The sequence below is a fragment of the Ochotona princeps genome, chromosome 8 (genome assembly GCF_030435755.1).
Source record: "Ochotona princeps isolate mOchPri1 chromosome 8, mOchPri1.hap1, whole genome shotgun sequence".
Lineage (NCBI taxonomy): Eukaryota > Metazoa > Chordata > Mammalia > Lagomorpha > Ochotonidae > Ochotona > Ochotona princeps.
The window spans coordinates 53580182-53605996 of NC_080839.1; the positions used below are offsets into that span (position 1 = coordinate 53580182).

General features: G+C 38.3%; 1 protein-coding gene across 2 annotated transcripts in view; it reads left to right on the forward strand.

The window, feature by feature from the left end:
* The window catches only part of MAP4K3 (mitogen-activated protein kinase kinase kinase kinase 3), a 156708-nt gene that overhangs the window by 55805 nt on the left and 75088 nt on the right, over positions 1-25815 (forward strand). For both annotated transcript variants that reach the window (XM_058668040.1, XM_058668039.1), the window contains exons 2-3: positions 2382-2439; positions 20141-20231. In XM_058668040.1, the coding sequence (XP_058524023.1) occupies positions 2382-2439; positions 20141-20231 (149 nt within the window). The remainder of the gene's footprint in view (positions 1-2381; positions 2440-20140; positions 20232-25815) is intronic.

Here is a 25815-nt window from a genome sequence, read left to right on the forward strand (position 1 = left end):
TCAGCACATGTGCAGTTCACTTTTGGCCCCTGCAGTCCTAAAGCTATTGCCACAGTCTGCAAAATGGCACCTGACATACCACTACTAGAGTTCTTGATCTGCTGGCCGTCAGATCTGAGGGCTACCCAGACCTGTCTTGGGTGGAACCTGTAGAATGCCACGTTGCTGCAGTTCACTGAGTCAGAAATGAGTGCACTCCCAGCTCAGTGCATGTGCAGTCCTTTCCCTTGCCTTTGCCTCCTTATGCAAAATGGCTCCCAATTCGGCTCTAGGGAGCTGACTGGGCTGTGAAATCCACCCTGTTCTCGCACTGTCTGTCTGGAATCTGCTGCTCTGTCTCTGCTCCTGGTCAAATCAAAAGGACCAGCAGGATGGACAGTTATTTGTCTGGGCTCACCTCCCAAGCTCCCAGTGAAAGTCCCTTCCCACCTGGTTGCTGGTGGAGTTCCGGCTGCTGGTGGAGTTCAGATCACTGTTAGCTGAATGCTGCTGGAGTATCAGTCACTGCAACACCACACCGTTGTGTCAGCGGCTTTCCTGTGTCTGTCAGTTTCCAGGTACCCCTCTGCTGTTGTTCTGTCCTTTCCTATTTCCTGGAATGTGTCCTCTCTGCTTTATCCTGATTAAATGTTGTTCCGTCCATTTAAACGTGTCCTTACCCTATTCCACCATCTTGATTCTCTCGACAACAGTCATTTTGAACACTTTGTGTGACTTGTATTGTCAGTAGACAGTATGCCCTCCTGTGGTCACTGGTAATAAAATTTGAACTGTAAACAATATGCCTGGCTTTGTAGGAGTTTCTCTGCTGTGCCACGTTTGAGAAACATGGCCTGATTTTAATAGTTGGGAATTGGGAAGAGTAATGTTTTGCCCCATTTGGAGAAGATGCTAAAAGGTAGTTGGCTTACAGGACCAAATTATAAAAGAGAAGCCTAAGAAAAGGTGTTGTGGAGAAGCACATGCTTCTGGTCATGCTGCAAAGCTTTACAACTCAAGTGAATGTGGGAAACTGGGGTGTTTTTCAGGTATGCCCCACCCTTTACAGAGTGTCCCTGCAATAGTATTCTGTTTCATCATTTATGTATCTTCTCCTCCTGGGAAAATGTTCATCCAGCACTGTGTAATTCAGACATCTATCTCATTTACTAGGAATTTAGGTTGATTTTGAAGTGTTTGCACCTGTTTTCATTGCCTCTTTGTGGGCATCGTAAGTGCTTGTTGGCTATGGGGGTTTGGTTTGAAGGAATGAATTTTCCCTGTGAATTTCATTATTTTAATATCTTTTGAGTTAGATTAAATTTCATATCTTCCGTGATGGTTTTGCCTTATATCTCCCTTAGATCCTTCGCTGTATTTTTAATGGAGTGCTATTCTTAGATGTGTTCCATTGTTGATAGTGTTACTCACCTCATGTCCAGTGATTCACTGAGGTTCATCAGTTTTTTAATAGGGGAGTTTGGCAACTGAGAATAACCTTGGCTACTTGAGTCGATCTTTCTGTGTTCTGGAATTTGCATATATTCTTCATTGGTTGACATGAAAATGAATGAAATCTCAGTTAATTTTAAATCATTATGAAAAGTCCTGATTTAATTATTTAGGCATTTTAACTTAATAAAGTTACTGACATTTCTGGTACAAATTGAAAAGAATGTTTCTGGTTATTTAGACTTAATTACAAGTTGCAAATGCCCAGAATCTAATATTATAAATTGATATCTCAAGTGATTTTTGTTTCTAATATGTGGTTTGACAAAATATGTTTGGTTTGTATTGGATTATGTTTGTGATTTTGATGGAGTCAAGGAACTGTTTAAATTCTATAATTACACTAGCCTTTTTAGTTTTTTTTTTTAAATAAAAGAAAGTAAGGAAGATCAGTTCTAACACTATACCAGCCATCAAATGAATGGCTGCATAGTGCAAAGCTTAAGGGCCACCTGCATTTCAGTCTCGGGATGTGAGTTATTGCTGTAGGACCATAACCAGTTCTTTAACTTATATGTGCGTTAGCTCTTGCATTAGCAGCATGAAATAGTATTAGTTCCTCCCTCATGGGCTTGTTGTAAGGATTAAATTAACCAGTGTAAAAGCAGAATATGACTGGCACAAACTAAGATTTCTGTGTATTTGCTATTACCATTATTGCTGATATTAAATTTACATGTCTTAATGTTTAAATCAGCGTAAAGAACAAACTGTCATTCTGTTTTACAAATATAAATCACTCCTTCATTTCTTGCTTTAAAATAGTTCCATATAATTAAAAATCAATAGTAGGCTAAAATACTGTTCTGTTAAGCTTTTTATGACCCACCCTCCCCGCCCCCAGCCCTTTATAATAATCATTCTTTTTTTTTTTTTTTTTTTTTTTTTAGGCACGGAATGTTAACACTGGTGAATTAGCAGCAATTAAAGTGATAAAATTGGAACCAGGTAAAATTTTTGAAATTTAATATTTTTGTTACTAGAAAGCCATTGAGTACCTTCAGATTTATTTTAATGATGTTTGGACAGTGTTCCTCTATTTTTCCCAACATCTGGAAGTGGAGCTGATTTCTGTCTCCTCTGCTATTTTGAGACCTGTGTTTTTAATCTTCCCTAAAATGATCACAGGTAATTGAGAGAGAGAAAAGAACTCCTAAAGAGATCTTTTTCTGTTTGAACTCATCATTTTAGGATAACCTTGTCCTGTTGATGAGGGACAGTGTGGTATCCTAGGAGGACTGAGCCAAGACTTGCAAGGGTGTGTTCCAGTTTCTGTTCCTCCCCCACCCCTGCTCTGTTAACCTAGACAAGTAACTTCCTGTGTCTGAGTCTTAGTTTCTCAGTAAATCTAGTTCTTGTCTTCTAAGTATTTTTAATAACTTAATAGTTACCTTCTGGGACTGGGGGTGTGGCCAAGCAGGTTAAACTGCTGGCTGTGCTGCCAGCATTCCATATGAGTACTGGTTTAAGTCCCAGCTGCTTCACTTAGCTCCCTGCCAATTCACCTCAGAAGATAATGAAAGCTGGCCTGGGTACTTGGGCCCCTGCACCCATGAGAGACTCAAAAGAAGCTCCTTCTCCCAGTTTGTCATTTGCCTGGCTCCAGCTTGTTGTGGCCATTTGGAGAGTGAACCAGTGGATAGAAAATGCCTTACTCTCTTATCTTTCTTTAACCCTTTCTGCAACACTTTCAAGTAAATAACCTTAAAAAATTCAAGTCTTAAAAAAATTACTTTCCATGTTAAGTCTCTGTAACACAACTCCATAGTTTTTGTCTCTTAACTACATTCTGTGCTTGGATCCCTAAAACCCCTTCAAACTCCACATCTTCCTGAGCTCCCTTCTCTCTCCTGTTTATCCTCTCTTAGAAACCCCTTCCCACTCTTCCTCTCACCCTAAGATAGTAATTGTATGTGGTCTAGACTGAGTTAACAATGGCTTTGGATGTTAGACAGCCTTGCTGGTGACTTCTATCACAACCTAGAAGTTTCTTTCTAAATCAGGTTTTAGCTTCAGTATGAACAGAAATCTATTCAGAGCTTTTGTTTAAAGGGGAGCAACCTTTTCTGGAAAAGGCCAGGTGATAACTATTTTAGACTTTGTAGACTATGGATGGGATCTGTATATAGTGCTACCTTTTGCTTTTCTTCTCTTCCCAAAATGTGTTTTATAAAAGTCTTACCTGAAAAACCATTCTTTAGAAAGCCAGGCTACAAGGTGGGAGGGGCCACGCTGAGTTCAACCTTGGAGCTTGGATGGATGTAGCTCCCAGCAGCATGGTAGCTGCTGGGGGTAGTTGAATCAGATCAGACTCAATGCTTGGGGCCCTAGCCCCAGCTACCACTGCCAAGCAGTGATTGAGTCCTGGGCTTTTCCTCAGCGAGAGCACTAACTGGCACTGGGCTTTGCCCACTGGCTACCTGGAGGCAAGCTCTGGTGTCTTGGGGGTGTGTAATTATTGCCTAGGGACATCCATGGATAAGGCCACCATATGTGTAGGTGAGGAATAAATCCTGGGGTACTCCCAATGACAGGGCCACTGTACTTGCAGGTAAAGCGAGGGGACTAAGACCTGGTGGTTTGGAGGGGAGAGACTGGAAGATCTATATGGATCAGACCGATATACCTGCCCACATTGGAGTCCTGAGTAGGGCTTGTTGGCGTGGAACATAGCTGACCACCACATGCCAGTCCACGTGAAGACTAGGGCTAGGGATCTGTCAAGCAGGGTTAGATCCCAGTACCTGACTGATTGTTGTAACAGGGAACTGGTCACATCAGGCAGGGCCATGACATTAACCAGCACATGAGAGAATCGGGTCCAGGGGTAGATTGTGTGGGGATATGTGGGCCCAACCCTGTGGAAATACAAGTCCCTCTGGTTAGCTCAAGAGTTGAGGTGGTAATGTGCTAAGCTAGGTGTGACCATGGAATCTGTCAACACTCACAGGTACAGAGACTGAGAATAATCTGGGCAGGTCCAGGCTGCAGCATCTGCATGTGCACCCTAAAATAGGATATGGGATATGCCAGGCCACAGCATTGACCAGCACATACAAGGCCAAGATGGAGGGGCAGGCTATGCTGAGTAAAGGCCTAGCACCCACTGGCATGTGTGAGATCTGAGTCTGGGAGTGGGCCAAATGAGGGAACTTGAGTAACTGCCCTAGTGGGTCATAGCTCCCAGTGGTGAGCTTGTGGTCCAGGCCTAGGTGTCAGACAAGCTGAGCAAGGTAGCTCCAACTGTTGACAAATGTGTGGGTTGGCTTTGGAAGGGGGTAGACCGGGCAGGGCCCAGCAAACCTGAGCTCACCAGCAAGTGCAGAAACCAGGATGGAGTGCAGGTCATGCCAGGCTAGGCTAGGGATGGGAGCAAACTGAGCAGGGCTATGCTGCAGCACCCACCAGTGAGAGTTGGGACTGGGGACAGGCTGGGTCAGGCCAGGCTGCAACATCCAAAGACAAAGGCCACAACAGGTGAGGGACTTTGACAAGCTGGGTCAGAGCAACCACTGTTCTGTGACTGGGAACAGGCCTGGTTGGGGAGCTAAGGGGATGCCCTGGCTGTGTTGTGGTTCCCACTGGTGAGTGTAGGCGCCCTGGCTGTGTTGTGGTTCCCACTGATGAGTGCAGGGGCTGGAGTGGGGATCTGGTTGGCGTTCTAGACTGGATATGGCTGCAGTGTCCCTTGGCACAGGTGTGGACTGGGTCTGGGGTGTGCCAGAGTGGGCTAGACTCCAGCAACCACTGGTGCTCGTGAGAACCAGAGTGGGTATAGGACAGGCTGGGCTAGGTCTCTGTCCCTGCTGAGCCATACGTGAGCTGTGTCTGGATGTGGACCAGGCTTAGCTGGACTGTAACACCCAACAGTAAAAATACGAGTGGGTTAAGGCCAGTCAGGAAAGGCCACTATTCCTGCTAGCACAGAAATAATAAATAAGACTAAGTAGGGCTGGCCCATGGACCCACCGATGAGTGTGAGATCTGGCAGTGGGAGAGTACAGATGGAGGAGTTTGGGGAACTCCTGTCGGAACACAGTCTCTGCAGGTGAGCATAAGAACTAGGCTACTTATTGCTATGGTTTGTCCACTTCTGATTTAGATCACCAGTAAACTTTTCAGAAATGTTATTAGATGAAATTCTAATGATGCACTTAATAACTGATAGAGTTACATTAGAATATAATCAGTAAAAACATTTAGATGTTTTGATTTTATAATCTATTAAATTCTGTCATCATGAGAGCAGGGTTTTTTGGTTTTTGGTTTGTTTCTCTCTCCATATCTCCTGCTATTCAATTTGCGAGAAATAAAGTGGATATTTGAAACTGATGAAATCTGAAGTACAGAAATAAACTGCAAACTTCGCAGTTAACAGGGCCTCCATTTTTAATAATGAAGAAATAGCTGTGTTTCTTGATGAATCATTTCTAATCACAAGTGGTTTGTATATAATATATACACATCATTCTCTCAAGTTATCTAAGTAATTCATCTCCTTTCCTATGCCCCAGTCTGATAAAACGAATCTGGTACAGCAGTTAGTCTGCTCCATTGTCATTCTAGAATTGCCATTTGTTTTGTTTTCAGGCCCTAATCAAATGAATATCCTTCACACTGAATTTAGGAGCTACTATGTGAAGCTCATTGAAAACATGTTAAAAGCTCCTTAAAAATTAGGAACATGAGCAACATCATTGCTCGTCGATTCAGTTATCTTCTAATTCATGGAATGTTCAGGTTTTTATGTTGTCCATCTTGAATCCTCCCCCACAAATACACGGGATAATTAATCAAAATGATCAAACAAGTATATACATCTGAAGGAAGAAAATAAAAAAAAATCTTTTATATTCTGCTACCCAGAATTATTATTTGGAGTACACATGTACTCCAAAATCCTGGAAGATGAGATTAAAGGATAAGTTTATTATGTTACGAAATGTTTTTTAAGTTTATGCATATGTGCAGTTTTCAAAAAAATTATTGAAAATACCTGAGTTACAGTGATTTTGTTTTGTTTCTTCCTTTTTGTTTAAATTTGAGTTAACTCTAGACTTGAAGACTGAACTAGCTGATTTTCTCAAAGATGTCCCCTGTGTGTTAGGAGTGTGTGTTAGCAGTCATGGGTAGCCATATTTGTTAGTGTAAAATATGCATTAGTGATGGGAATCAAGGTGGTGGAATACAGTAAGGACACATTTAAACAAACAAAAAAAAAATTAGCTAGTGTAAAACAGAAAAAGCTCATTGCAGGAAATAGAAGAGGACAGAACAAGGGGTACCTGGAGACTTATAGTCACAGGAAAGCATGGACACAATTGTGGCAACCAGAACTCCACCAATAAGATGGGAAGGGATATTCATCGGGAGCTTGAGAGGTGAACTCAAAGAACTGCCCATCCTGCTGGTCTGTTTGATTTCCCCAGGAGCAGAAACAGAGCAGCAGGTCCCAGACAGGCGGTGTGGGAACAGGGTGGATTTCACAGCCCAGTCTACACCTTAGAGCAGAATCAGGCATCATTTTGTTTAAGGAGGCAAAAGCTATGGGACAGGACTGCACATGCACTGAGCTGGGAGTGAACTCGTTTCTGACTCAGTGAACTGCAACAGCATGGTATCCTACAGGTTCCACCCAAGATAGGTCCAGGTAGCCCTCAGACCTAACTACCAGCAGATTAACAATTCTGATAATGGCAGATCAGGCACCATTTTGTATAGTTTGTCAAAAGCTTTAAGACTGCAAGGACAATACTGAGCTGTGCATGTGCTGAGCTGGAAGAGAACTCACTGAGCTCAATGCATTGCACTGGTCCCATAGGGTAAATAATACTGACTTCTGCATTGTACAGGTCCAAATAGGTCCATGTAGCCTTCAGACCTAACAGCCAACAGGATCCAGCAAGCTCAGCACCAGCAACAACCTAGCTATATAGGACACCTGTGTCTCGCTAATCCTGGGACCTGCTCCAACCAGAAGTGGGAGAAAGGTTGTACAGACAACGGTGCAGCCTCAGCACAGTGTCACAGGAGGTAAAGACTGGTGAGCCAAGAGCTGGGGCTACAGAGACCATGGAATTCTAACATAAGAACCCAGACATGGAACTCGCTGGAGGAAGTGGCACAAGTGATTGCAAACAAAGAGCCATGTACCGATTGCAATAAGTAAAATCGAACTGTAGACCTGTGGGTGACACAGCTTAGAAACCTGCTCCAAGGGAAAGAATCTGATAACCAGAAGTACAGTGACCAAGAGCAAAAGAAAAGACAAAAGCACAGTGAATATCACCGAAAACTGCCCTTGCAAAGGAGCTAAACCCTTTGCAAACCTCAGAGTTAACTGAGGAAGACATCGACAAAATGGAGAATACAGAATTCAAAACACTTGTTACAAAGCTTCCTGTCAACAAGAAGCACATAAAGCAAGCATTCAAGGAATTTAAGGAATATGTCACACAGAAAATGAATCAAATGAAAGCTCATATATCAGAAATGAAGAACACAGTGGAGCAAATTAAAAGTACAGAGGAGAGTGTCAAAAATAGATTGAAGGAAGCAGAAGAAACAATCTCAGAATTGGAAGATATTTTTGTCGTCAGGGGGAAACAAACAAAAAACTGGAAGCAGAGCTGGAAGCAGAACTGAAAGACACTATTAAGAGGCCAAATATAAGAGGGAATCCCAGAAGGTGCAGAAAGAGAAGCTGGGTTTTAAAATATGTTTAATGAAATAGTAAGGGAAAATTTCCCTAATCTGGAGAAAGAATTGGGAAACAAGATCCAGGAGGGGCACAGAACTCCCAACAGGCTTGATCAAAAGCCATCTTCACCAAGACACATCATAATCAAGCTCTCTTCAGTGAAAATAAGGAAAAGATCCTTAAATGTGCACATGAAAAAAATCAACTGGCATATAAATGAATGCCAATAAAACTCACAGGAGATCTCTCACAGGAAACTCTATAGGCCAAAAGAGAATGGAGTTTCATATTCCAGATTCTAAAAGAAAAAAATTGTCGGCCTAGGATAACATATCCAGCAAAACTTTCCTTTGTCTTTGAAAATGAAATAAAATTCTTCCACAGTAAAGAAAAGTTGGAAGAATTTGCCTCTTCCAAACCTGCCCTACAAATGACACTTCAAGAAGTTCTCTTCACAGAGAAGAGGAATAGCACCAAACAAAACCAAAGGCAAATGGGAAGAACATCCCAGTAAAATGACAACAGAAGACTAAACCAATGAACAACCCATTTCTAAAATGACAGGACCAAAGTACCATTCATTCATATTAACCCTGAATGTAAATGGCTTAAACTCATCCATCAAACATCATAGATAAATAGACTAGATTGAAAAAACAAGATCTATTTATTGTCTAGAAGAGACATATTTCACCAACAAAGATCAGCAGAAACTGTATCTCATGGATTTCGATCTTTTTTTTTTAGTTTCATCTCTTCAAAACACTTCATTTCTCATTAAATTCTTCACTGACCCATAAATCATAAAGTAGCATCATTTTCTTTAAGAAGGTTCTTGATTTTTCTTTTTCATTTCTTTAGTGACACATTAATCATTCACATGTCATTTTTAATTTTTTTCTCCCTGTTGTTGATTTTGTCTTGTGGCTTTTCATTAAGGGGATGTACAATAACTGTGTAATGGAGACTGTCAAATCCATATGTGAGGATACAATGCAGTATGCATCTTTACTTCCAGATCAAAGATGGACTGACAGTGAAACTGTTTACTATATCTTGACAACATGATGCTGGACTCTCTGCCATTGTCCATGCCCCCAGTGATGGACATATGACTGTGTATGAAGAACTATACTATAGTAATAATACAAGGGAACTCAGTGAGGGTGGGAGGGGATTTGTGGAGGGGGAATGATAATCTTACAGCCTATGAAACTATATCATAAAATGATAATTTAAAAAGTTTAAAAATTAAATTTAAAAAGAAGGCAAATATATATGTATATATATGTGTGTGTGTGTATACATATATATATATATGTATACACACACAATTAGTTTGAACTTGGGTGTTAAATATTAGTTGCTCCCAGCATTTGTACTTTTGTAAGTTCAATATCAGAATACATATACTTATTAACATATCCTTTATAAAATGTATGAATTCAGAAACACTGAATATCACTGCATGCAGAAAATAGTATTTTTCAGTTTGCTTCAGTAGATTACTAAAACATTTCATTTTTTAAATGTCATTGAAGTTTCAAAAAAAAAACCCTAATTTAATTGACCACTTTTAAGACCAGCTGTAAGTTATCAGCAGACTTGAAAAGCACTTTCAACGGATCATCAGTCATCTGGGTTTCCAACACTCACACCTTCCTCTTTATGACTCTGTTTAGAAATCCATGGCTTAGTTTTTGGAAAGAAGATTTTCATTGTATATTATCCGTTTAGGTTTCATTTAAGTAACAAAGTGCTGTGTTGTAAAAGAACTCAACAATTTTAAAGCAGTAGAGATTTAAACCTGTAATATGTGTGCCTTTTAAAGGATATATTTTAATATATTTGAGTGATTGCTGGCAAGTATGAAAGATTGCTATGAATTATATCAAAGAGAAACATAGTTAATCAGAAATGTTTTATAGAATAGAAATGTGTAAACTGTAAATTCTGTGAAGTTACTGTGGACAAAAATATTTCACTGGTTTTTTTGGATAAGAGTTGTTTCAGTTTTGTTGCTAGAAAACCAAATAAAGTAATTTTTAAAAAAGTATCACAAAAGAATTTTACTGACTTAAAATGCTTTGCACCAAAATAAATCTATTTATAAATCTCATGATGTTTTTGATGTTCTCCTATGTATATATATCAAGTATATACTTAAATGCTTAAATTTAGTTAACATTAGATTTCCTACTTAATATTCTTATAGAAGCTATCTGAATTTTTGTATTTAATTTCTTTGATTTAATTGCATCTTTCTTGGAAAAATGTTCACTTTTGTGTCATCTTTTTCCAGCATTATAGGCACGAAATTCTGATCCTAGTACTGTCTTTTCCATATTCCTTAAGTTTAGGAGAATAATAACATTAACTTTCTCTTAATATTGTTGTACAGATTAGATGAAATACCACATCTAGAATATTGACAATAGTGCCTACATAGAATATGTACTACTATTATTATTATTGCAGTTTGCTGCTACTACAGTTATCAGGATAGGACCAGCTTTGTATGGTCTGTTAGCTGTCTGCTCTCCTTCATCCCAACCCATTCAGATCTTAAACATGCTGTTATTTTAGTCCTTAAAATTGCCTTAATATAGTTCTTAATATTAAGAAATTATTGTTTCTTTACAATAGACCTTTTTAGTAGGTGTGCCTAAAGGTTAAGAGCTCAAATTATAACCATGAGCAGGAATTCTCATATTTTGCTGGTGGAAATATAAAATGGTACAGCCACTTCAGAAAACAGTTTGACAATAAAATGTTAAATATCAATTTGCCATAATGATATAACAACTCTTATGTATCCACCCACACAGTGAGTCCTGACAGATGTTCATGGCAGAATTAGTTATACTAACCCCAAATTGGAAGCAGCCTAACTGCTCATCAGTTAGTGAATGAATACACATAATATGTTCATACCATGAAAGGTTTAGAAATAAGAAGAATCTGCTAATATGTACTATGACATTGATATGAACTTGGACCAAAAAACATGCTAAGTAAAAGGAGCTAGACACAGAGATAACATAATGTGTGACTCCCTTTCATAGAAATGTTGAGAAAAGACCAATCTGTGGTCAGATGATGGGTTATTGGTGTCTGGGGGAGGGTTCTTTTAGGGATAATGGAAATATCCTAAAACTGAGGTATAGTGACAGCCGTATTTTCTAGCTAGGCACTGGAATTACCAGTAACAAGACATGGTCCTTTTTCCTAAAGGAACTCACTGCCTAATAATGATTCTTGGGGAAGCTTTACATCTTTTCCTCATAATGAGAGCTTGTTTTTACTATTAAAAAATGGAAAGTGTTACTGTTAAGTATAAAGTGGTGCTGAAGTCTTCATTAAACTGTCATTTACATGAGAACTATTAATTTTCTTTACTGTAACATTCCCAGTGACTGCATATAGCTTGCAAGTGTGTTAGTTGAAGTCTTGATATTTATTGTTACAAATGTCTGACATTTATTCAAACTTAATTTGTTGACAAGCTCTAAGTTGTTCCAATAAGTTGATTCACTTAATCCTTATATTTTGCTCTTCCTCTCTTTCTACCCCACCCCCTTCTTCTAAACACCAGTAAGGAAACGGAAGCACTCCAAGTGTAAATTCTTTGCCCTAAGTAGTATAGAGCTAAGATTTGAGCCCTGGCAATCTGGTTCTGAGAGGCAACTGTCTCTTAACTGCTCTCAAATTGACAGTGTTGTGAAAACTATCTCTACTATTAGGTTTAGTGGGATGTTCCATAGTGAGTGAAGTTTCTTAGTGGTAGAATCATCACCTAACAAGCTAAGTGATTTTTGTACACACATAGTGAATAAGCAAACTTCATTGGGAAAAGATGTAAATGTTTCTCCAAAATCAGTGTTACTTACCCAAGTTGGCTATTTTTTGAGACATTAATGCTCAAGAAGCAAAAAGTGTAATCAGTATAATTAGCAAGCTCTCTTTCACATTCTGACATAAAATGGAACAGGAATCTTTGGTCATAGGAATCCCAAGTGACTGGGAAAGTGAAAATCTGCCTGGTCATTTATCTACAGGAGTAATAAACTTAAAACCTCAAAGTTCACAAGAAACTGTTCCTTCCAAGAATAATGTAGAGTATTGTTAACAAACCCTGTCTCTGAATGAGGAGTTGTTTACTCACTGAGAAATTTTGTTCTGAAAAAATGATGGACTATGAGAAACCTGGCTGTGTGAAGTTATTTCAGCAAGAATAAGACACCCCGCTTTCCCTGGTGACTCTAAGCCACTTTGACTTAGAGCTGCGGGCCCAGTTTGTATCCCAGGTGCAGAGTTTCTGATAAGGGTTTTGAGACACAACATCCATATGCTGCTTTGTTGTTGCTCGGGAGAGGGGACGTTGAGTTCACTCTGCAGTCCAGTAGGGGCCTTTGTGCACTGCCTTGCTCGAACCTAATCGCAGCACTGCTTGGTTTAAGTTTCACCTCAATTCCACAGCTTACAGTGCTATCTTAGATTAACTGTATTTTCCTATGATGAGATGGCTCAGGATTTCAATGGTGTGTCGTATTCCACATTGCAAAGGACCAAAAAACATGGTTTGATCAGATAACAGGGTTGTTCCTGTAGTTTCAAGACAGATTGGACTGGAGCGGCTCTAACTTTTGAGGCTAATTTTGAAAGTAAACAAAAAACGGATGAAGATAAGAGCTTCTGGAAGAGCTTGCTGACAGAATAGGCTGCATGTACATTTGCTTCTGGGCCTTACTTTCCAATTCGGATAAGGTATTAGAACTATCTGTGTTATGGGTCTCTTAAATATTTTCTTTTTATAATTTGAAGGCAGAATTTTAGTTGCTTGTAGTTACTCATCTGGTGGTGTTTGCAGCACTTGTAATTGAAATAGAATGTAAATGCAGAGAGAGAACTGATTAGGTAGCCGCTCACGGGGAAAACTGGATAGGAAATGAGAAATACTGTGATAAGCAGAAAGAAATTTGTGGTTAAAAAAAAATAAGGTACTATATTTTGCTTCCATGATAGCAACATGCATTAAATTGTAGAGCAGAGTTTTAAAGTATTAAAAATATGCAAATAAGGCTTCATTCCATTACTTTGTCATGGCTCTCCAGAGTTAGATTTCAAGAAACTTCTTTCCTGTCAGCTGTTGATATGCATTTGTCCAGAGAGATGGGAGAGGCATTTTCACCCTCTTTTAGTTTCATCAGGGCAAAACATCCAGGAAATTGCTTATCTGGCACCTTTTCCTGTCTGTCTTGCATGCTTTGGTAGCTCCCTTACCACCAGCTGCTAATCCACTGCTGCCTTGTCTGTATTGCTGTTGTGAGTGGAGTGGTTGTTATCATTATGGTAATTATTCTTTATACGCTAATCATGGATTACTTAACCACTCCTTATTAGGTTTAAAACAATATTATGGACTTGTGGCTGATTATGCTACACTAATTAGATATTTACACATCAAAACATGTTGAAAAATAAAAGACAAAGCACTTTTTAATTTTGTCCATAGTTTCTTCCTCATTCCCAAAGCTGTGTAGAACTGGTGATTTAGCCTCAAGCTTATGTATTTATTTAGTGCTTAATTTAGTTCGAATGCAAGAAAAAAAGACTTTGTCCCTGCCTTTGTGCAGCATGTTACCCAAGTGGAAGCATGTATTTGTGTAAACAGCAACCTCGCTGCAGAGCTTCATCAATTTGAGTGTGTGTGTGTGTGTGTGTGTGTGTATGGAGTATAGTGTGTCAATTTGGAATGGTGTTGCCTGTGTCTAAAAGAGAGCCTTAATTAACAGATTCTCGAACACCTGTCTTTGTGTATTCTGTAAAATACTCTGGACTATATCAAGATGTCACACGAAAAGACAGTGATACAGCAGAGAAGCTTATGTTATCTTAATTCTCTTGTTGAGCTTCTTAGAAGATGGTGAGGTTTGTTTCACTTGGATGATTAAGGAAGTGGTGTTCAGCTGAACCTTTAAGGCTGGCTGGAGAATCCCTAGTCAAATATAAAATGGAGGATATTTCATATGAGGGTAGTGTGAAATCAAAAGAGGTTAGTGCAGCACTAGGCTGTTTTGGAAAATAGCTCCATTTGGCTTGACTGTATACTCTAGGAAGAGTATGAAAGAAGGTTGGTGCTAGCTTATGGAAAACTTTAAATAGTAGCCCAAAACATAATGTTTTTTGGTCACAAAAAGAAAGAATTGGTATTTAGATTGAAATGATATTAATTCAAGGATCAATTAATGAGACAAGTTGCCATCTTGATGATAGTAAGTTGTTTTATTCAAAGATGAAGCAGGTTTTTTTTTTTTTTCAGATCTCTTCTCTCTCAAAATATTAAGTATAGGGGCCACACATTTTAAGCTTGCTCGTAGACAGTGCAATTTGACTTGGCATATTCTAATTTGATAATTTAAGTCTTTTTAAAAATTGTTTCTCAAAAGTGGGCATTGTTACACAGCAAGTTAATCTACTACTTTGGAAGTCTTCAACACAGTGCCAGGTTTGAGTCCCTCCTCTGCTTGAGATCCAGTTTCCAGGTAACGTACATGCTGGAAGGTAACAGGTGATGTTCCAGTACTTGGGTCCCTGCTACATACATAAAACACAAATGGAGTTCTTGCTTCCTGGTTTCAACTTAGCCCAGCCCTAGTGGATGAAAGATTTTTTTGTGTGTCTTTCTGTTTCTCATCTCTGCTGTTCAAACAAATAAAGCATTCTTTAAAAATTTGTTCTGTGTATCTGTGTGTTTGTGTTTCAGGAGCACAGTTATATATGTTGTAAGTAGAGAGAACTTTGTGTTTCTACCATTTATACTTTATTCTTTCTCTTGTGAGTTGCAGTTGGCTGGTACTTAACTCATTCATATTGATTACCCCCAGTGTGTTAGCAAGGCAGGTAGTGAATAAAAATGTATGAGATATGCTAGAGAAAAATAAAACAGAATAAGGCAGCATGGAGTTCTGATTATGGGTCAATTGCTATTATATTATTTCTGTAAGTATGTTTCCATATTTATTGTTATATAATTAAAGTAATTTATCCAGTTTCATACAACTAGTAAGTTGTGACACCAAGTTTGATAGTTAAGTATTCTGATTCCAAAGTGTATATCCTTGAGACTGATGTATGGTGTAGTAGGCCAAGCCTCTATCTGCCACACCTCCATCTCATATGGGATGCCGATTCATGTCCCAGCTACCCCACTTCCTACTCAGCTCCCTGGTTATGGCCTAGGAAAGTCCTTTGGTTCTCACAACCAAGTGGAAGACCTAGAAGTATAACTTCGAAAAGTATTTAAGATATTTTAAAAATTATTTTTAGTCTGCTCAGTTACTGTCCATGTCAAATGGTTGCTTGATGCTATAAAGGAATGATTTCATTGTATTGACATTTATCAAGATACTCTGGAAAACCATGTCAAGTTTTTGGGGCATGAAGGTGTTAAATATTTAGAAGAAAGAAAGAATACATAAAGGAAAATTAGAAAATAAAGAATAATTAAAGGTGACTTTCAGCTCATATTTATTTCACGGGGGACCGAATTAGAGAACAGAGATAATGATTTGGTCCCTTTAAGGCATGAACAAACTGATCTGTTATCTCCTAGTATGGGTAACTATATCTTTGATTTTCATGCAATCTCTGTGTGCAAGCACATATCCACTGCTTCATTGTGATTATAGATGCAAATGCTGTTAACCAAGCAAGAATAGTGTTGCTGCATCCCAGCCAGTGGTTTGGCTGTAACAGTTTCCCTGTCTTTGAATGAGTACATAGCTATTTTGTTTTTATTTGTTTTCACTTATTTGGGGGACACACAGGGAGACGTCTTCTATCCTGTTATTCACTCCGCAAATGCAACACAGTATTAGGCTACCCCAGGGCCAAAACCAGAAGTCAGAACTCAACTTAGTCTCCCATATGGGTGTCTGGGAGCCAAATACTTGAGGCATTACCTTCTGTCCCCCAGGGAGCCTGCTATCAGGAAGCTAGAATTGGAAGCAGAGGCAAGACACAGACAGTACAATACAGTCACCATGGTTTTTTTATTTTTCCTTAATGTGTAAAAGTTCTTGAGTAGTGTGTTAACTCAAGATGCTTATGCTAATCTAAAAGTAGGTATTAGGAATTTTTTTACAGTGGCAGCAGGATGAGGTAATGAGATATTTCTAAAAGGTATTCACTTTAACTTCATTTGGGGAGCTGTTTAAGATCATATACTATTTTGTCAAGAAAAACGGTAGGAAAATATAGAATTGTACAAAATGTTGGGAATACAGAGCTTGTCACTGTGTGTCTTACCAATATAGATTCTGTTATACATGCCCTTTAACACTTTAGACTTAATGTATTTTTTCACAGAAAAGCATTTCAGCATATAGAAACACCTATACTCTTGTTGATCATATTTTTTCTTCTAGTTACTGCTCTTGAATAGAGGGACATAATCTTTTGTGTGTGTTATACATAAGCATTTGTGAAGCACCTATTACAATTTGAGCGACCTTTGAACCAAGTAGTAAAAATAGTTGTACTGTCTTTGGATAGTGTTAGGCACTATAACTGCTAAACTGAAACATACCAGTGACTTACAATAAAACCTTGTTTCAAGTTCATTTTATTATTCAGTGCACATATTTAAATTGTTGGATGACTTTTCTTTTGTTGAGTCAGGGATTGAAACTCTTACATTTTTTTCACGGTCTTACAACCTGCCAATGAGGAAAGAAACACTTGGTAAGGGACACGTTACTTTTGCTCACAATCCCTTGGCAAGAACTAGTGTTTGGGGCACATCATTGTGACTGCTGAGTGAGAAATACTGAATATTGCCTCCCAACAATAACTTTCACACAAAAGTAGAGGGAACTCAAATTATTTATTTGACAAGACAGCTATGACATATTGATAATATCAATATTACTGGTATGGCTACAGGAGCGAAATACTACAAAATTGATGACAGACACAATGCATGTTTGTTTTCATAAATTTCTGGAGATCGGAAGTCCGAAATGAGATTGAATGGCTCAAGATCAAGGTGTCAGCAAGGCATACTGCCTGTGGAAGCTCTAAGGGAGAAACATTTCCTTCCCTTTCCAGCTTTTAGAGCTGCATTCCTTAACCCTCAGTTTAAATCGCGCGGTATGGCATCTTGCCTCACTTGTCACATTGCCTGTGCAGGGAAGTTTCTGTTCCCTTCCACTTAGAGACCACCGAGATAGCTCAAGCCAACCACCTTCCAGTCTCAGTAACTTAATCACATTTGTGGATTCCTGTTGCCATATGGTTTTACATTTTGGCTTTCAGAAATTAGGACCTGCATTACCTTTGGAGATCATTATTCAGCCTACAGTAAATAGCTAGTGTTTGTGGAGCATTTAATATGTCCCACATATGCTCTGAAAAGTCTGCATGTGCTTGTCTTTCTACCTGCTTAGTTCATCATGCATTTTATTTGTAGGCTTGCCTGGCTTTCTCATTAGGCTCTTTTTTGGTAGGTGAGAAGAGACATCTTCTGGAAGATACATTCTCCACTGTAATGTCTTAAAAATGTTACATAGAAAATTTGAAACCTTCAGAATTGGAAAAAGTATTAAGGATTATCTTGTTCAGCCTCCTGTTCCCTGGAGTTTTATTAAATGTTCTGAAACTTGTTCCTTCTTAGGCCTGTTAGCTTTCATCATCATGAACTTTGAGGAAAGTTTTTAAATCAATTCTTCAGTTTGTATTTCTTTTAAAAAATTCTGTAGAAATTTTCTTTGAAAAATGTTTCCCCTCAAAAATGTTGGTTTGACTATTTTCTAATCACAGAGTTGAATTAAGGGGAAAAATGTTGCATTTTGAATCAACAGCATCTCATGGGAAAATTATAGTTGAAATCTTACAGCCACCAATAGCTTTTAGTAAAACTCAGAGGAATAGTAAGTAGGCAAGTTATGACATGAAACTCAAAAAGCTGATACTCCTAATTTTGAGGCGTCACAGAGAGTTTCTAACTATATAGTGTAGATTTATGCATTCAACGGTTCTTTATTAATCATGTATTCAGTGCTATGGATACAACGATGATTAAGGAGGAATAATCCTGTCCAAGAGGGTTTGAATCCTCTGCTTGTTTGGCTACTTGACTGTATCCAAAGTTCACTGTGGAAGGTGTGATGCTTACAGTTACAAGGGGCAGAAACCCCAACCAAAGGTCACTAAAACAATATAAGGAGCTTCCTGGTCATCCAATACTGGCATATGTGAAAATGACAAAGACAAGCAAGGCTTCTTATAGTAGTAGTTCAGTTTTGGTATCAGGTGCCATCTTTCTATTTCCCTGAAGTCCCTTCCACAGGTGAGCTTTATTCTGAGGCTTGCTTTCTTTGAGAGGAAGGGATGACTACTGACAGCTCACAGGGGTACCTACAGAAAGAGTCTGTTCTCTGTCCATCAAGCTTAGTTCTTGGGTTCACTCTAACCAAATTAACTTTGCCTGCAGCCCTTCACTGGACTGAGGAAAAGTATAGTTTTGAGATGTATGCAAAAGGAAAACAGTCTAGGACTAATAAAATGTAGTTGCTTTTATAGCTTTATTATATCTCACCTCTAAAAAATCAAGAACTTAATAGTGATAAAAAGTGAAATTACAAAATCTTAATTTGGTGACTTTGTGGATTTTTAGAGGCAAAAATTTCCTGTTTTTTTTTCATTAGATTACTTTTTGTTCTCATGTTACTGTAACAATTAAGAACTTGATATACTGTCTATTTTATTACTTCCTCTTGTGTAACTAGAACAGTAGATGGTTTTGACATTGTCTTCACAAAGTTCATGATTAGGCTACTTCAAGTCTCAGTTACATTTATAATAGAAAAACGTCAGGCAAGAAATGTCAGGACTTAACCATAATGACCTCATATTTATTATTTAAACAGTAATTCGGACATCCTTCTGTTTTTCTTTTTCCATGAACATACATTTAATTGGATTATTCATGATGTATAATATTTTCAAAATGAAGTTGGTAAGACAAAGGTACTTTTATTTAAATGTAACTCCTTGTGTTTGTTCTTTTTCTGCATAGTCTCTGGTTTACCACATTTGCATTCACTGTAGTTCTCTTTTCTTCTTCCTGATAAGTGTTCATTCAGAAACTATGGCATGTGACACTACTATATGATTGCCAGATCTTATTTTTGAAGAATTTGGGCAGTGAGGGAGTAGGAGATCCGTGTTCACTAGTAGTCTGACCTAGTTCAAGTAAATCGTATTGTACATCCTCCCCTACCATTGTTGGAATAAGCCACACACACATAGGATGGGCCTAGGTACTTGTGCTCCTGGTTATGCAGTACTGTAAACTGAGAGTGTTGGCTTCTCAGTCTACAGCCATTGGGCATATATTAACATGTGTGGTGTATAAAGGAGCCTAGCCTAGTTTAAGAAGATACTACTTCTCTGTGCTGAAATTATATTCAATGATATTTAGTAATAGAATAAAAAGTAATGTGTGTTTCCTAGTAATGAACTGTGCTGATGATCATGTTCAGGTCATTAGACTTAGAGTAATTATAGTGAATGCGTCTGGTCTGCACTAGGCATTGTTCTTAGCACTTTACATATATTAATTCATCAGCCCATTAATGTTGTTTAACAGCTGAGGAATTAGAAAAGTCAAGTAGTTTGCCCAAGTTCATACAGCATAGTGATAAACAGAGCTAGGAATTGAATCCCGAGAATGAGGGGCCATAGTTCATGCTTTTAGTGACTGTGCTGCACCTTCTCAAGACAGGTCCAAGATCATCATTAAAAGTAATGCCATTCACTTAGTGGGCTTGTTTTATTTATTAACTATGTTATATTGTTAGTAAATATAATTCTTATGTTTTGGAGTAAATGAGCATCTTGAAGTGTATTACCTACTAAGTATTCAACATTTTAATTTACATCTAGGAGAAGATTTTGCAGTTGTGCAGCAAGAAATTATTATGATGAAAGACTGTAAACACCCAAATATCGTTGCCTATTTCGGAAGCTATCTCAGGTATGTTGCTTCCCTTTTGAAGATTAATAGTCCTTCCATTGCCTAATACATTTAACAAAATGAAATCATTTCTAATATATGCTTTGTAATTTTCTTTGTGCTCTGAAGATTTTTCATATGACTGCAGTGTTTGTGATTTAGTATGTTAATTCTGTAACCAATATCATAATCTTCTGACTTCACAATTCTGGCTGTGATGTCAATGAGGAAGCTGGCAGGTCAAACTGCATTTATGCTTAGTCTCCCTGTGGTGGCCAGAGGTTGGAATGTGTCATTCTGCTGCCTCTTTCTTCTAGACTTGAGTATGTTTTTTAGGAGGATCTCTTCCTATTAACATTTCTATGGATTTGTGCTTTTATCTTCAGAGTATCGCCTCATCCTATTCTTTGATTTTGTCCAAAGGATGAGAACTATGATTATTTCAGGGGTTGATTTCTTATAGATCGTGAAGTGAACTCCAAGGACTATGAATTTGCTTCCTTTGTTTTGGCACTGCCAAACCAGCTTCCCCAGGTGTCATATTCCCTAAGGAATCACTCCAGCGTCAAATGTTTTTCCATTAATTTCCTTGTGCAGCTGTGAATTGTGCAACTGTGACCTAGTTGTTTTTAAGCTTCTTTCTAAGAACAGATTAAAGACCTTTCCTGTATAGTAAAAATACCTTTCAGTTCTGGAAGCAAGGTAGCTGTTCAGCTGGTTAAGTTGCTGCCTGCGATACTGGCATCTCATTTGACTTCTGTCTGCTTCACATCCAAAGCAGCTCCCTGCTAATATGGTTGGAAAGCAGTAGAAGATGGCCTAATACTTGGGCCCTGCTGTCCACAGAGGAGACTCAGGTGGAGTTCCAGACCCCTTGATCTGGCCCAGCCCTGGACAGTGCAGCTTATTTGGAGAGTGAACCAACAGATAGGAGATCTTTCCAACTCTGCCTTTCAAATAAGTACATCTTCAGAATAAAAAGGAGTTCTTCAGTTTTAACCTCATATGCAATTAGAACATAAGGGTATAACCTACTGTGAACTCTCATTCTTTCTGACCTAGAGATAAGAAAACATTTTTTCCAGGCACAGCAAATAAAAACAGACTGGGAAAAAATCTTTTTGTCTTTGCAGCTTGTAAAAAACCAACCAGACTGAGAGCCCCTTTGAATTCTAGTCATTCTTGTACAGCTTTGATTGTCTCCCCTTGGTTAAGGTACAGAAATGAGTTTAGTGGAGAATTTAGAGAATTAGCCAAGGTATTGCCCAAGGTCAATCAATTTTGAGTGGATTCATTAACAACCAGTTTAAAACTGCTTTCCTGATCAATGGTTCAGACAACCTGACACAGTACCTGCACTGCTTTGTGTGTTAGAGGACCCAGAACAAGCGATTCTGCGTCATCTCAAAAGACCAGTCTCACAGCCAAATAATCTTTGACAAAAAGACAAACGACAGTCCAGGCAAATGGGAAGGTCTGTTCAATAAATGCTGTTGGGACAACTGGTTAATAGCCTGCAGAAACAAAGAGATAGATCCACATCTCTCACCATACCCTAAGATCAGATCTAAATGGATAACAGATCTAAACCTACATCCAGAAACCTTCAAACTTTTGGAAGAAAATGTTGGAAACACACTGCAACACTTAGGGGTAGGCCCTCACTTCCTAAAAAAGACTCCAGATGCAGTAGAAATCAAGACCAAAATAAACAATTGGGACCTCATCAAACTAAGAAGCTTCTGTACAGCTAGAGAAACAATCAACAAAGTAAAAAGGCAACCCACAGAATGGGAGAAGATCTTCGCACACGACATAGGTGATAGAGGGCTGATCTCCAGAATATACAAAGAGCTACAAAACAACCAAAATGTCAAAACAAACAAGCCACTCAAGAAGTGGGCACAGGAAATGGGCAAACACTTCACAAAGGAACAAACCCAAATGGCAAATAAACATATGAAAAAATGCTCAAGTTCCCTGGCAATAAGGGAAATCCAAATTAAAACATCAGTGAGGTACCACCTAACGCCAGTAAGACTGGCCCACATGAATAAAAACACCAACAACACTTGTTGGCGAGGTTGCGGGGAAAAGGGAACCCTACTCCACTGCTGGTGGGGCTGCAGGCTGGTACAGCCTCTATGGAAATCAGTATGGAGAATATTCAAACAACTCAAATTCAACTTACCATATGATCCAGCAATAGCACTCCTAGGAATATATCCAGAACACTTGTTTTATGAGAAACCAACATGCACTCCTATGCTCATAGCAGCATAATCAGTAATTGCAAAAACATGGAAGCAACCAAAATGCCCATCAACAGAGGATTGGATAAGAAAGCTATGGTTCATCTACTCCATGGAAATCTACTCAGCTATTAAAAAAAACAAAATGCAGTTCTTTGTGGCCAAATGGGCCAAACTGGAAACCATAATGCTAAGGGAAATGAGCCAATCCCAAAAGGTTAAATACCACATGTTTGCCTTAATTTAAGATGATATGATGTTATGTATAACATGTTATGTTATGTATGTTATATGTTGTGTATAAACTAAAATTGAAGTATAGGTGAGGTGATCACAGAAGGTGGCTGGGAACTCGCATTTATTTTTAACATATTGGTTACTCATTACTATGTCAATTAATTCCATAATGATGTAAATTTTTGCTGATGGTATGTTGGAGCTTTTAATTGATCGGGATGATACTCTGCTGGCTCTGTCTTCAGACCAGAGAGGGTATACCTAAGAAGCCGTTGAACTTGACTGGACAATAAGATGCTGGACTCTATGTTTGGTACACGGTTGCAATGAGGGAATCTCAACTGAACTTGAGCTGTGGTTATGCAACAAGGTGGAGGAATCCACCATGGTGGGAGGGTTTGGGGAGGGGTGGGGAGAACCCAAGTACCTATGTAACTGTGTCACATAATACAATGTAATTAATGAATTAAAAAAAAAAAGATTGTTATATAAATAATATTTTACATTTAGTCTTAAGCTTTCAAGATGATGTCTAGATAACATTACAATAAACTTACATTTCATAAAAAAAACCTATGAAATAATAATACAATGGATAAAATAACATAATTCGAAATAGTATATGAGTCAAAGAGGAAATCTCAAGGGACAAAGCCTCAGAATATTACTAACTGAATGTCATAGTCATAAAATAAATGTTAATATGACCTTCCTCTTCAGTTTTCTGGGAAGAAAAAAAAAAAAGACCAGTCTCTTAAAATCATTTCCATTTTTGGTAGATAATTGATTCTTGTCAATACAGCCAAATCACGACTTGAGAATTGTTAATTATTATTATCAATTAATAACAAAATACCGTATATAAACTCCTTTGGGAAAAACAATAGTTTTGTTTTGTTTTGTTTTTCCCCCAAGGGCAAGTTGATCTTTTAAGAGTTTTTATGGGGCCTAGCACAATAGGCTAGTGGCTAAATCCTCACCTTGCACGCACAGGGATCCCATATGGGTGCCGGTTTATCTCCGGACTGCCCCATATCCCATCCAACTCTCTGCTTGTGGCCTGCAGAAAGCTTCAGATTGGCCCAGTTCCAGCCATTGCAACTACTTGGTGAGTGAACCAGTGGACAGAGGGTCTTTCTCTCTGTCTCATCTTCACTCTGTAAATCTGACTTTCCAGTAAAAATAAATAAATCTTAAAAATTTAAGACCACACATATGCCAGCCCGAGATATCCATTTGACATTATTTAGACCATAACAGATACTTAATAAGTGGTAACTGCTATCATTGCTACCTACTAGTACTGTTGCTGCTAATGATCTGACTCTTAAACTCTTTGTAAAGTACTGCCAGTGCCTCATCTGTGATAGATGTTACCCCATTTTACAATTAGGATGTTTACAAGGGGTTAACATTAAGTGCTTTATTTTTTATTTGATAGTAAAAATGACAAGAGCAAAACTGCCCAGAAACCAAAGTAAAACAGACAAAATTAGTCATTTTTAAGAAATAGTAGTAATTATAATGGGTTTGATAATGTATGTGGTATGGCTGATGAAAGTGATAAGAAAGTGAAAGTGGTATGAATTAAAATGACCATTAAGTCTTCATCCCAGCCTAGCCTAGGCCATTCAGAGTATTTGGGAAGTGAACCAATAGATGGAGAGCATGTATTAGTAAAAAAAACTGAGAAATTAACATTGCAGCTATATTGTGAACAAAAGAATTTGAGGTATGTAATTCAGATTTCTAATGTCCCATTCTCCGGTATTTAAGAGAAATTAAAAGTTGATTATTGTTTGTTATTTCTTTTTTAAAAGATTTATTTATTTGAAAAAGCTAGAGAGAGATAGTGAGAAAGGAGGAAGAATCTTTCATCTGTTGAATCCCCCCGATGGACGGCCCCAATTGTTTCTGTAAGCCGAAGTGTCTCTTCAATTATGCTGACACTTCAGGCAGTATTTTTTGTGTGTTCTAAAAGTTTTATCCCTGTCCACTGTTCAATGCCAGCAGCATCTCTCTGACACTCTAGTTGTGACAGATATTCCCTGGGGAGCAAAATTGCTCTGAATTAAGAACCACTGCTCTAAGCAAAAACTTTGATGAAACACAGATACCTCTGTGTGTGAGCCTTTCTAGAGTGTTTCCTACACAATGTAGTTCCAAGGGTTGCTAGTAGGTGCTTATTTAAAAAAAGAAGAAAAAAAGTAGGTTCTTGAAAATAATTTAGGTAAACAGTGAACAAAACAAAGTTAGGGAAGTTTTATTTCTTCTTTCTGTCCCACCTACTTGTCCCAATTTTCCCCATCCCCATTTGCTTTTTCTTCCCTTTTCATGCTCTTCCCAGTTGTCCTTCTCCTGTCCTTCTTGCTTTCATTCTGTTTTCCTCTTCAATGGCTGCTTTTCTTCCTGTCCTCCACAAGACTTCTCAGAGCCTTTGGTATGCCAGTGGCCTTGCTAATTTGCAAAAGATTATAGAATGTAGTATTTCTTTCACAGGTCTAACTGTGAAGTAATTTCTTTCTGGCAGCATACTCCACATAATATTAACCCTGATTATGGAAATGGAAATGGATGGAATGGGTTAAGTAGAACATTTGGAATGCAGTAGTTTATGCGTATCTGTTTAAAAATGAACCAAAATATTCAAACTTTGATTTGTATTCAATTAATCATTAAAAAACCATCTACCAGTGTGGACCTGTTTATTGTCCTCTTCATGGCTGAAGTTGAGGTTCAGTTATTTTGCTGAGTATGTGAGTAGTTGTTCACCAGCCCTTTAATCAGAGGGACGGCCTCAGTAAAGCCCAGGGATCATGGAACTCCCATGTGAATAAAAGGTAGCCACCCTGTCCCGGAAGGGTTCGTTGGTGTGCTGGTTTCCAAAGGCAGTATAGAACTGCAGATTCTTGGTAAATTTAGTAGCATTTTATTTTGATTTTTAAATTGTGATATAAAGTGTAAAGGCAGTTATAGTTAATTTTGTTCAAGCAGTTTTATGTCTCTGATATATTACAAATTATTGGAAGATTAGAGAGTGTGCTAAGGGAAATGGAGATGGAGGAAAGGGGAAAATAATATTTAAATAGCACCAACAACAACAGCAAAAAAAGAAA